This window comes from Hemibagrus wyckioides, linkage group LG02 (genome assembly GCF_019097595.1).
Source record: "Hemibagrus wyckioides isolate EC202008001 linkage group LG02, SWU_Hwy_1.0, whole genome shotgun sequence".
In the NCBI taxonomy this organism is placed as follows: Eukaryota; Metazoa; Chordata; class Actinopteri; order Siluriformes; family Bagridae; genus Hemibagrus; species Hemibagrus wyckioides.
In genome coordinates, this window is record NC_080711.1 from 20,615,225 (window position 1) to 20,628,817 (window position 13,593).

Genomic DNA, 13,593 nt, shown 5'->3' on the forward strand with positions numbered 1-13,593 from the left:
AAACTGCATCATTTTCCATGGTCATTTCTTTAGAGTCAATAATTCACTACTGAAGCTGTTGTGTAAACACTAGCGCAATAAACTTAACCCGAATTAGATGCGGCCTCGTGCAACGCGGTGACGTAACGCGGAACGCAAGCCCCATTCCAAACGGCCATCCATTGGACAAGCAGCGCTCTACGTAGTACATACAAGACCATTGTTTTGTAGCCTATCCAGGGTGCCTATCTAGGGGCTCCGCGGGCGTTTGGGACCCCGCCTCGCAGCGCTGTGTTGGAATGCGTCGAGACTCGCACTTCCCCGAACAAGTTTAGCTGAAAAGTTAAGTTTTGTGAGCGTGTAAAACTTTGAAAAAGCTTCGCGAAAAGATCGACAGACGTCGTACAAACGCGGAGGGTAAGTTTTCTGTCGAAGCAGGAGACGTTTAAACTCCGAAAATCGCACTTTTATCCCCTTTTTTTCTCGAAGTTCAGTGAAAGAGTGTAGGTTTGTAAAATGGAGGCAGGGTGTGTGTGTGTGTGTGTGTGTGTGTGTGTGTGTGAGAGAGAGGCGCTGTCCAGCAATGAGATCAGGACCACGGCTAACACACTCTCACACACTTCCCAACTAAACGCTTTTCTCTGGAAATACATATTCGACACGACAGAACAGCAAAATCGACGAAAAAAGGAAACTACAACCAAACAGTTTATTTAAAAAAAAAAAGAAAGAAGAAGAAGCGTTGTGGTCATGTATGTACTTCTTCCGGAAAAGTAGCTAGCTAAAGTTTACTAAACCTAGCTAGCAGGGGTTTAACAACACATGTTCAACACGGTGGTGTGTAACTTTTATAACACTTGCTGAAGTGCAAGTGTGTGTGTGTGTGTGTGTGGGTGTGTGTGTCCAAGCTGGACAGCGACTTTTAATTGGACGTGATTTTTTTGAGGCCGGAAATTCTTTGTAACAGTTTGTACAAGTTATTCGGTTTATTTTTAAATGCTGACACTTTATCTTAAACGAGAAAACAAGACCTGGAGGATTTATATGACGTGTCGTGAAACAGCCCCCCCCCCCATGTCATTCCATCATGGCTGATTTTTATTTCCTGACTCTGGGAGCTGTCCAACAAACGCTCAGTTTTCAACATGAGTTATAAAGTTTGTCTTTTGTTTTTTTTTGTCTCGCATATATCGACACTTCATAACAACACGTGAACACGAACAGAGAACAGAGTGTGTTTTTTTTTGTGATTCACTCGGGTTGGGGAGTTTGCTCTGCCAGCGTGGTGGTGCTGTGGGAAAATGGCCGCATTGCTCAACATGACATGAAGCTGTGAGCAGGGGGGGGGTGACGGTGAGGGTGGTGGGGGGGACTTAAAGGTGCACGAGAACATGCGCGCGAGGAGAGCCTATGTGCACGAGAACATGTGTGAGGAGGAAGAATAAAAAAATCAATATGCGCGAGACAAACACAAGGACATTTGTGAGGGGGGAAGAAAAAAACAGAATGCGCGACAGAATGCTGGAAAACATGCACGGAAAATAGTCTGTAATATATATGGAGTAAAAAATCATATGCACGAGAAGTTGGTTAAGGTGTGGAAAAACAATATGCCCGAGAAAAACTGATATTGCACGAGAAGTTGGTTAAGGTGGGGGGAAAACAATATGTTTGCGCGAGACAAACATAAGGACATGTGTTGGGGTGGGGGAACAGAATGCCCGATAGAATGCTGGAAACCATGTACGGAAAATAGTCTATAATAATACACACACACACACACACACACACATTTTATATATATATATATATGTATATGTATATGTGTGTATGTATGTATGTATGTATGTGTGTGTGTATTATATAGTATATATGCCATCTCTATTCCTTTTCTTCTTAATAGTAATAATAATGAATAATAATAATGATAATATGTAAAGATGATGATAATAATAATAATAATAATAATAATAATAGCAGAATGCTCTTAAGGTGGCAGTACAACACCATGAAAAAAGTAAAAATTTTGGAATTAAACTTGTTTAAATGTTTTATTAAGAGCACTAGCAAAGAATTGAAATTTAAGCTGAGGGTGTTGACTCACAAACAAAGACTCTGGTGAGCGAGGAGCTGAATTGCTGTGTCTCACATACACCATTTACTCTGCATGCGTGCTTTACTGCCCCATGAATACCTTAGTCCCTCATTTTTAAAGCTCGTTCTCACTGATACTGATCTGTACCCAGGTTTGCCTGGTCTTGCCTTGAGCCCTGAACCTGTTGTTTTTATTTTTAAGACGACTTAATACTAGACAATGATATTTTGTTTAGGATAGACATGACAGTTATAGATAGACAGTTATTTTTGATACTAAATGTGTTTTTTTATGTAGTAGAGTGTCAGGTAACGGTGTCATCTGTGTCATCCTTTGCGACTCACAAATTAAAAAAAAAAAAGTTAAAAACCTAGAGCAGCACATAATCACAAAACATTTCATTGAAATTATTTTTCTTGATACTTGTCATGGACCAGACTAGACTGATGAACATATTTATTAGATATCTAGTAACACAAGCTTAAGTTAGTATGGAAAAAGTTAATTGTCTTTGCCTGTTATGGGTTTCTAGTTGACCTCAGAGCTTTAGGCTTTAATTTAGGGGGAAAATAAGATATGTTCTGCATGCTGAATCATTCTGAGTCACAAGGCGTGTGCCCATACAAGGCCTTGAGTCCTGAACTAGATATTGATGATAATTTCCTAGAGGCTGTACTCACATTGAGTCTTAAGACTTTTGTGCAGTTTTGAGTATATAATAGTTAAAGCCATTATGTCTGTGTTTGAAAGCTTTTTTGCAACAACTTGTAGTGAATACAAACAAGCCAAGTCAGTTACCTTTATATGTGTCTCATGATTTATGACAAGAAATGCTTTTTGCCTTAGAGGAAGAATGCATTATCTGTTACCATTCAACATTCAGACATTATTTCATGTTTAAACCCTGGCATGTTATATAGTGATTATGCTTGTCTTTCAGCTGATCAAGCATGGCCTCTCAGACAGCATTTAATCTCTGTACGGATGTCTTTGCGACCTCTGGAAATGCTTCATTGCCCGAAGAACCTGAAGTAAACTCCATTCCTGATACAGAGCTTCCTGCGCCTCAGCTTGTCATGCTGGCTAACGTGGCCCTAAATACGGAGTCCCCTCCAGAGGAGGAGAAGCAGATGGCAGAACTGAAGAACGTCGGATGCTCTGGCTACTCTGACAGCGAGGACGAGAATGTTGTACACTACATCTACGATGAGATGACCGAAAATGTGGATGAAGGGAGTGAGTTGGAAGAAAACAGTATAGAAAAAGACATCAAAACTGTTGAGACAGTACCAACTGACCTTTCAAAGAAATCGCCTCGCACAGAGGCTTCGACAAAGCCTAAACAAGATTTTGTTGCTGTGCCAAACTCAGCGATCAAACCTACTAAGAAAAAGAAGAAGCCGTTCTACTGCAAGCCGTGCCACTTTCAAGCTGAGTGTGAAGAGGAATTTGTCCAGCACATCCGCGTCCACAGCGCAAAAAAACTGATTGCAGAAAAAGCAGGTGGTGGAACATCAGATGACGAATCTAATCCGGCACAGCAAAAATCCACAGAAAACTGCGTCAAGGGAGTGATCTGCTGTGAGCGCTGTGGCTACAACACCAACCGCTACGATCACTATGTTGCACACCTGAGGCACCACAAGAACGAAGGGGATGAGCAGCGAGTGTTCAGGTGCACCATCTGCCCATACTCCACTGTCAGCCAGTATCACTGGAAGAAGCACCTGAGGAACCATTTTCCCAGCAAGCTATTCACATGTGACCAGTGCAGCTACTTCTCTGACAGGAAGAACAACTACATCCAGCATATTCGCACACATACTGGTATGCAGCCTTGGTCAGGGTTTATGGAAGAAATTAGATTACACACACACACACACACACACACAAGATTATCATCATGATCATAATTTGAGACTTTTTAATAATTTAATTTCTATGTATATTTATACCGTTGTGTTAAAGGGGATAGACTATACACAATCAGAATGCAATAAACAACCACACCATACAAGTTTACTGCTGGTTGATGTGCCTTTTAAATTGTGTTACATTTAATGGAATTGCTATTGAATGATGTCTATCCAATTTCTGGTCTGTTTTCTAGGTGAGCGTCCTTTTCAGTGTGTTTACTGTGACTATTCGAGCTCTCAGAAGACCCATCTCACACGGCACATGAGAACACACTCTGGTGAGTCACTCACATACCATCTGTAGCCACAAAACATTCAGTACAGTATAAAACTCCAAGTATAGTGTCGATTACGATACCCTGGCATTCGAACTAACAACCTTCCGATCAGTAGTCCAAACACCTTAACCACTAAGCTCCACCATGCTAATACATCTGACTAGTAAAAGTCAGCGTGTGGTGCAGCAGTCAGTGTGATTCAGTAGAGCTTGGTATTGTTACAGCATCTCAAAAATTGTTATTCCTAGGCATGGCACTATTTTTTAGCAGATGAAAGCTTTCTGTAGGTTTTAAACCACTGAAGGCTAATAGTAAATGTGTTAGCCACTGTATGTGTACAATTTAAGTGTAAGCATGAATTTATAACCTCTTTTGTTTAACAATTAGTGCTTGGTTTATCAGTTGTCTACCTTTATTTTATCACTAAACCGTATTTCTTGTTGTACACCATGCATCCAGATGGTTCAGGATGAAATGGTAAAAGGTTTGTACTATGCACCTTTATGAACTGATTGAGTTTGTGTGTGTTTTTTCTGCATGAGGCCAAAGTCTGTGTTTATTCACTCCCCTAATGTAAACCTGAAAAATTTACGAACATATCCTGACCTAATATATCTCTACAACAGGTGAGCGACCATTCAAATGTGACAGCTGCAGCTATTTGGCAGCCAATCAACACGAGGTGACACGTCACGCCAGGCAGGTGCATAATGGACCCAAGCCGCTCAACTGTCCTTTCTGCCAGTACAAAACAGCTGACCGCAGCAACTTCAAAAAGCACGTGGAGCTGCACGTCAATCCACGGCAGTTTCTTTGTCCTGTCTGCAAGTATGCTGCATCCAAGAAATGCAATCTGCAGTACCACATCAAGTCCAGGCACCCAGGATGCTCTGATATCTCTATGGACGTGTCCAAGGTTAGGCTGAGGGTGAAGAAGGCAGACGGAGATGATTTGAAGTCGCCACCAGAACCAAGAATGAGGATTAGACAAAAAGCAGAGGCATCCGAGGATGCAGATTCAAGCGCAGGCCCCATCAACCTTTCTATTAAAAAGAGTGGAAAGATGAATTTGGATGGTGAGAGCGCCAAAAAACTAGCATCTGAACCCGTGAAAGAAAAAGTGTGTGAGAAGAGAGCAGAAAAAAGAGCTGCACCAAGAAACGAAGGAAAAGAAACAAGCAGCAAGAAAGCGAAAAGCAAAGAAACTATCCCGTGCATTGAGAAACAAGATGGAAAAAAAGAGAAGGAGGTGAAAAAAGCAGAGAAGACTCCTAAATCTGCAGACAAAGTCACTAAAAGTCGTGCTAAAAAAGAAGAAAAGACTGCAAAGGAGAAGAAAGAGACCCTCACCAAAAATCAGGGTGATTCTAACGAGGCAGAAAGAGTAGATCTCGAGAAAAGGCAGCAGAAACAAAGGATGGAGAAACAAAGGATGGAGAAGCAAAGAGATGAGGAGGAAAGAAGAGAAAAAAAGAGGGAGGAGGATGAAATGCTGGAAAGGGTGAAGAAAGAGAATGAACAAAAGCAGAGGGAGGAGGAAAGGAGAGCAAAAGAGAAACAGGAGAAAGAAAGACTTGAGCAAGGAATGAAGGAGAAGAAGCAGGAAGAAAGAAGAGAAAAAGAGAGGGTGGAGAAAGAGAAAAAGGAGGAGGAGGAGGAACGGAGAGCAAGTGAGAGGCTGGAGAAAGAAATGAGGATGAAAGAGCTGAAGCAGAAGGAGGAGGAAAGAAGAGAAAGCGAGAGGGTGAAGAGAGAAATGAGGGAGAAGGAGAAGAAGGAAGAAGAGGAACAGACAGAAAAAGAGAGGCTGGAGAAGGAAAACAGTTTCCAGAAAAATGATGGACATAAAAGAAAGGTGGAAAATAGTAAAGGTTCCAAAAAGGCACCAGCCAAGAAAGCAACCAAGAAACAGACAGCAGCATTGAATCGTGATGTGGAGCCTCTGAATCGTGAGGAAGCCAAACCAAAAATGGCAAAGCGCAAACTAGCAGAGAATGTCCACTCTCCTCAGGCAGAGAAGGCCAAACGCAGAAAGGTGAAGGTTGCAAACACCAAACTCATAAGCATGAGCACACCTGAACAGGTGAAGAAGTCAAAGGGCATTGGCAGGCAAAGCAGAAAGGCAAACGTAGCAGCAGCTAAGACGGAGGTCCCAAGCACATTTATGGAGACTGATGAGGCAGCAAATGCTCTGAGACTTTCTTCTGACCATGAAAAAGTGCAGTCAAGCCCAGTAAAAGATCAAATCTCAACTGAGAAGCTGTCTCACACTTCTGAGGAGCTGAGCATAACCAAAAATCTACCAGAGAAGCCGTCTTTAGACGCTGAAGTCACAAGAGTGAAGGCCACCACTGAAGGAAAGGGCACAGTGGAAGCCCAGACATCTTCAGATATTGATAGTGGGACGGATAGCCCAACACTGGACCTGTCCAAGCCACCGTGTAGCAAATCTCAGGAAGGTGAAGATGACGAGGGCATCCATAGCCATGATGGAGGAAGTGACATCAGCGACTGTGCCTCAGAGGTAAGTTACGACTCTGGGCTAAATGGGAAACATCCGGAAACACCGACTGAAGAGCTTCCATCACCCACACAGTTGCTGAGCCACACCTGTGTGTTCTGTGACCGCACGTTTCCACTGGAGATGGACTACAGGCGGCATCTCAATCGCCATCTAGTTAACGTCTATTACCTGGACACTGCAACACAGGGGAGCAAGTAGACTTTCATTTCAGTCATTTGGGCCCTTTGAATATGTTGAGTAGTAACCAGAATTCCAGAAATGGACTAAAGTCTGAGTTGACTCTAGTCTAAGGCTTCAGCATTCTCTAGGGCTGATGATGGTTGGATTTGGCAAATGCCATGCTTAGGGGGCAGTCTTCCACCATTTAACCGTTTTTTTTTTTTTGTTTTTTTTTTGTCAATTGCCTCTCTCTGTGAGCGTTGAGCTTTTGGGGGCCTGGTTAAATGTAAATCGGTGTGAATGCAGTTAGTAATTTCTGGCTGACTGGAATGTATCAACATGTGCACCCAAGTATGAAGAAAATCACTATTAACAAACAAAACTTTTGTAAAACTGCTCAGAAAATTTAGCTCTTTTAGATCTGTCGAAAATATTTGCACATAACCAATTTTTTTGTTTAAAAATGGATCACTGAAGCCTTTATTTAAGCATAGCTGTCTTGTACGGTTGCTTATTTCAGATTTGAAAAAAAAAAAAAAAGCTGGGTGCATAATTTCATTTATCAGACAAAAGTTCTGTGAAAATTCTCAGAACTGTTACACAATTTCATAATAATATCGTTAATTGAAATATCAGCACATGCGTGCAATCCTAGGGGAATTAATCATCATTTGTAGAAACAAGCAGCTGTTTAATTTTTGTACAATGCCTGTCCTTTCATACGTTGATCTTTGAGCACTCGAGTACAAGCAGTTTGTCCCTTTTCGGCATCATAATTTGGGCCAAAGCTTGTTTATGTCTCTTGTTCCTGTTGCCTTAAAAGGAAGCTTTTGGCCAAAAATGGAATGTACACATTGTTCCCCTCGGACAGCATACACTGCTTACTTGTTCGCAACATCTACTTTGTAGCACAACAAACTACAACTACATATGACTTTGGTAGAAAAACATTTTATGTCACTCCAGGGTTTTTTTTTACGCATCTGACAATCTTTTTTTTTTGTGCTGTTTGTGAACTGAATTAAGATTTTTTACCTTGTGCCACTGATCTAACGTGTGTAAAAATAGTTCCATGCTCCATTTTCATGGCCATCTAAATCTACATCTGTGCCATGTTACTTTTTTTAATAAAAAAAACCCCAGCTTTTTTTGTGTTTGTTTTGTTTGTTTTTTTTAAGTGCAATATTGTATATTGGATATACCAAAGTGGGAAAAACTCCCTTGCCCCACATCTAACTCACTTTTGTACAAAAAACCTTAGATTAGATGGACAGTTTAGAATTACTGTTACTGTAAATGACAAAATGTAACCTAGAGTGCTTTATAGTTCATATTTGCAGATACTAACATTGGATCTATTGAAAAGTGTTGTGATTCACTGTACTCGTATGTAATAAACCAGTATATCAATAAAAATATTGCAGTCTTAATTGTGAATGTCTCTTGACCTGTATATGCTCTATATTAATTGGAACTCCTAGGAACTCATTTATGCAAGTATCTATTTACCCAATCACATCAAACATCAGAATGTGATCCCATGACTGACCATAGCAGGGTTGCTAGTCCTTGATGGGCTTGTTTGAGGATTTCAAAAGGTCTTTAAACCTTGGGTCTTTAGATCTCTAGAATTTGCGCCGAATAGTGAGGGGAAAAACAACAACAAACCTCAAGCGAGTGGCACTTCTGTAAGGTTAAATCCCTTGTTAATGAGAGAGGAGGCTCAAATATCCACTTTTTACAATCATGCTGAGCAGAAAAGCATCTCAGAATGCACATGCTAGGCCTTCAGACAGATAAGCTACAACAGCAGAAGACATCAGGTTCCATTTCTGTCGGCACACAAGAAGAATATGAGACTACAGTTTATTAAGCTTCTTGTTAACAAGCTGCATCTTTTGTTATGAGACATATAATTTATACCTTGTAATCTGCAGATAAAGACAATTAAAACATGCGGCATGCATTGTCAATGCCAGAATGTTCATGTGAGAAATGTTTTCCGTTCTTAGGTAAATGTATGCCAAGATAGAATTGTATCAAATAGCACCTACTTTTAAGTGTTTTGAGGATTCAGGAACTGATGAAATATAGGTACGTGAAATAAGTTTTAGTATTTGGAGCAGATATTATTTAGAAATATTATACAAGTTGTCATCAGAAAGCTCTCAATCTTTTGTTTTTAAAATCCTGATCTATGTGTCTGATTTCTCAGACTAGGATCAGTTTGCTATATTCATTTAATTACTTGCAATTAACCACATAATCAGCAGAGGGCATAATCTGACAATTTCTCTCTCTCTCTCTCTCTCTCTCTCTCTCTCTCAAGCACACACACATTCGAGCCTATAATAAGCTGCAACTTCAAGAAACATACATCGATGCTATATATGAATTAAGATTTTAATTTTCCCAATTTATTTAACAAGGATGTCAGTAGGGTTTAAAACCCATTGTCCATTTGCATAGTGGAGAGATTTTGGGTTGATTTGCTTAGCAATGCAGAAACGTTCAGTTGTTGATTTTCATGTGGGTTTTGGAGTGTATTTGTATGTTAGGCTCAGATACTTACACCTGAGGTCAGAAGCAATTAGAAACTATGAACAGGGACTTTACCCAGGAAAATGTGCATTTCAAATAGTCTAACTGTAACCTATCACTAACACACAATAGGTATCTTATTTAATCATTAATAACCTTGACTAATAACTTTCTTCTTCATGATGAAGAGGAATTGTAGGCCATCCTGCCCTAAAAACATTGAGTTCCTTAATAATTAGTTCACTGCATATCAAATAATTATTGTTAGATAAATAGATATTTTTAGATAATAGTTAGATCTGAACTCTGAATTGAAAGGTCATTACATTCACTTAAGCTTCAGGTTACTGGTCACTACCCCGTCATTTCAATTTATTTTTGTATAGTGCTTTTAACAAAGAGAAACAACATAAGAAACAACAAACAGACAAACAGTCCTAGATGTTATCCCAAGTGAGCAAGCCTGAGGTGACTGTGGCAAGGAAAAACTCCTTTAGATGATACGAGGAAGAAACCTTGAGAGAAACCAGACTCAAAAGGGAACCCATCCTCATTTGGGTGACACCGGAGAGTGTGATATGAACAATGTCCTTTGTGCATTTATGTACGAGCTAAATATGAAAACTCTCTACCTCCTTTTGTAGACTTTGATATTCTGGGAACTACCAGAAACCCAGAGTTTTGTGATCTTAAAGAGCATGGTGGATTGTAACATGTTAGAAGACTGGCTAGATACGTGGGAGCTAAACCATTTAGAGCCTTGAACATAAATAGTGCTAGTTTATAAGTGCTAGTTTATAATCAATTCTAAACTTAACAGGTAGCCAGTGCAGGGATGATAATATTGGGGTTATATGTTCATGTTTTCTTGATCTGGTAAGAACTCTGGCGGCTGCATTCTGGACTAACTGTAGCTTGTTTATTGAAGATGCGGGACAACCACCTAGTAATGCATTACAATAGTCCAGTCTGGGGGTCATGAATGCATGAACTAACTTTTCTGCATCAGATACAGATAAAATGCCCAGGTCTTTCACTGCCGAGCTAGTAGCTTTTGTGTACTTGTTTTTGGACCAATAAGTAATATTAATAGTAATCTGTCTTATAATTTAGTAATAGAAAATTAGTCAGTCATCCAATTTTTAATAACTTTAACAAACTCAGTTAATCTAGACAAATTAGATATTTCATCTGGTTTTGATGAGATATATAACTGGGTATCATCGGCATAACAATGGAAACTAATCCCATGCCTTCTAATGATGTTACCCAAGGGAAGCATGTAAACTGAGAAAAGCAGAGGTACTAAAACTGACCCTTGTGGGACCCCGTATTTCACTGGCACTACACTGGACAGTTAAATCTACAAAATCGTATCGATCTGACAGGTAGGATCTAAACCATTTTAATGCCTGTCCCTGCATACCTGTCTGATTTTGTAAGCGATCTACGAGAATATTATGATCTATAGTGTCAAATGCAGCACTAAGCTCAAGCAGGACTAAAATCGAGATGCAGCCTTAGTCTGAAGCTAAAAGCAAGTCATTTGTGATTTCAACTAGTGTGGTTTCTGTGCTATGATGGGGCCTGAAACCTGACTGAAATTCTTCAAGGATATTGTTTTCCTTTAGGAAGGAGCATAATTGAGCTGACACCACCTTTTCTAATATTTTAGATATAAACGGAAGGTCTGAAATCAGTAATTTGATAATTCATTAGGGTCTAGTTTCGGTTTCTTAAGAAGAGGCTTAATAACTGCTAACTTGAGAGATTTTGGGACATGACCTAGATATAACGAGGAGTTAATAATATTGAGAAGAGGCTCTCCAGCTGCATGTATTACTACTTTCAGCAGTCTAGTTGGAATTGGATCTAACAAACACGTTGTTGATTTAGCCATGGTGATAAGTTTAAATACCTCTTCCTGCCCTATGCTGGTAAAGCATTGTAGCTTTAAATGTGGAGCTTTAGGCTGGTCTAGATCACAGGATGCTGTCAAAGGTTGAACATCCAATATTTTGTTCCTGATACTATCAATTTTTTCAGTGAAGAAATTCATAAAGTCCTCACTACTAAACTGTGACGGAATACTCTCTCCAGGAATCTGATGTTTTGTTAGTCTAGCCACTGTACTAAATAAGAATCTGGTATTGTTTTGATTTATTTCTAAACACACAATGCCATTCTCTCGGCATAGTTCTCCAAAGCAGCAAAACAGACTTAAACCATGATGCTCCCACCACCCTGCTTCACATGTGTGGTGGCTTTTTGTCCTTTCTGGATTTCTCTTTTGAACCAGAGGCTTGAGATACCACATACTTGAGAGCTGCATACATAAAATTTTCCATAATGTTTTCCTCCAAAGTATACCATTGTTAACAGGCATTTATGTTTAGTAGACACATGACCAGATATGTCTACAAATTCTAAAATTACCCATGAGTTATTTCTTCCTTCTGTTGGTGTTATCTGCCAACTTCTACAGAAAATAGTAGCATGTTTTTCAAATTTGAATGAACAACCAGATCATTGGAAATATTTGCATGTACTATGTGTGCAGTTCTCCAGCAAATTGTCCTCAAATTGAATTAAATTTGATCAGGTGAACAGAATCATCCAGTCAGTAAGGCAGAGTACCTCCACACCCAACATCTTCCATCTCATCTTAGGAATTGTAACATCTGTTTAGCTTTTGGAGAGGTTGTTAGCCCACAAAGTTTCGTATACTTTTAAAAAATGTATATGCTGGCTGATTAGAGACTGTACTGATTTGAACAAGTGCAGATATTTGCTTGCTTTTGAATGAAGATCAGATATTTTACAGTTCATTTCCTTGTAATTCCAGAAGGTTGACAAACTTAAATACATTTATAAATATTAGTTGCATTACAGTTTAATGATTGTTCTACAAACAGGATACACCTGTTCTTTTAGCTGCCCTGCTGCCTGTGTTTTCTTACATTGAAACTACCCTAAAATGATTTACGGAACAATTATGAAAATCAAATTAATATATTTATATATGTTTTGTTTATTTTATTTTATTAAATCATTTTAATTTATTTTATTTAATTGCCAAGAACTAATCCATATTACATGTTCAGACATGTTTTGAAAGTAACCATAGTGCTTGTTGATATAAGGCAGATTTGGAGCTCTATATAAGTAACTAAAGACAAATGCACTCGATTTATGGTTGGAACAAGGCAACATGGCACCCAACACAATGCACCATCTCCTTCGCATGGACATGAGTATATTGAACATGGAAACTGTCATTCATGGTCACCAGTTCACCACATAACCCCATTGTCTTAGCTTCCCCATGGCTGGCTAGCCCATTATTCTTTAGAACCCAGCCTGCTTAAACCTTATCTGTCTCTTTCTTCTCATGCCAATCATGTAGAAGGCCCTAAAACCCACAACAAAGTGAAGATTCCAACACTTATACTGACCTTATAGACGTTTTCGGCAATGTACCAACAAAGTCAATGTACCGAAGTTACCACCTCACTGACCCTGAATCTGCTCCTCTAAGCATCTAACACAGTATGCTTACATTTACAATGCTATGGTACTCTGTCCTCTTCCATCTATGGGTTCTGACATCATAATTCAAATCCAGATTGCTGAATGTCTATGCAGTATTTATATGGAGCTGAGCTGAGCTGAGTGGAGTGATTGAGTCTCATCAACACTCACCATGAAGATCCCACTGTAAAGACCCAACAGATGCAGATGGTGCTGAATCCATAAGTGGAGTTTATTCATAACAATAATCCAAAACAGTAATCCACAAGCGTAGTCAAAAACAGGCACAAAATCTAAACTGGAAAAAAAGCAGTTAGAGCAGGCAAACTAAACCAAATAAAAAAATTGGAATTAAGCACAGTAGAACAATGAAACGCCTCAGTATCTAGCAAATATAGTGTGAGCACGACTTAAATTTCCATACAACCCAGAAGTAACCTTAACCCGGAACCAGTTCAATATTCAGGCAAGGGCTCCCTCTGATGAACACCTCCTGGTCAGGATGGTGTCATTCCCGGGGTCTGGGTGCAGGTTTGTCCAAATGTGCCCTGTGAAGTTACGTGATAAGGG

At 39.6% G+C, this 13,593-nt stretch overlaps 1 protein-coding gene across 1 annotated transcript; it reads left to right on the plus strand.

Moving 5' to 3' along the window:
• The first annotated feature begins 236 nt into the window (after positions 1-236).
• Positions 237-8,373, plus strand: rest (RE1-silencing transcription factor). Its single transcript, XM_058416305.1, has 4 exons — positions 237-396; positions 3,015-3,901; positions 4,185-4,268; positions 4,895-8,373. The coding sequence occupies exons 2-4, from the start codon at positions 3,025-3,027 to the stop codon at positions 6,988-6,990; spliced, it is 3,057 nt and encodes a 1,018-aa protein (XP_058272288.1). The 5' UTR covers positions 237-396; positions 3,015-3,024; the 3' UTR covers positions 6,991-8,373.
• The last annotated feature ends 5,220 nt before the right edge of the window (positions 8,374-13,593 follow it).

Excerpts from the sequence above, each read along its gene's own strand:
- rest (XM_058416305.1), top strand. The coding sequence starts at position 3,025 with ATGGCCTCTCAGACAGCATTTAATCTCTGTACGGATGTCTTTGCGACC. Across the intron at positions 3,902-4,184 it reads GCATATTCGCACACATACTG|GTGAGCGTCCTTTTCAGTGT; the intron begins GTATGCAGCCTT and ends TCTGTTTTCTAG. Across the intron at positions 4,269-4,894 it reads GCACATGAGAACACACTCTG|GTGAGCGACCATTCAAATGT; the intron begins GTGAGTCACTCA and ends TCTCTACAACAG.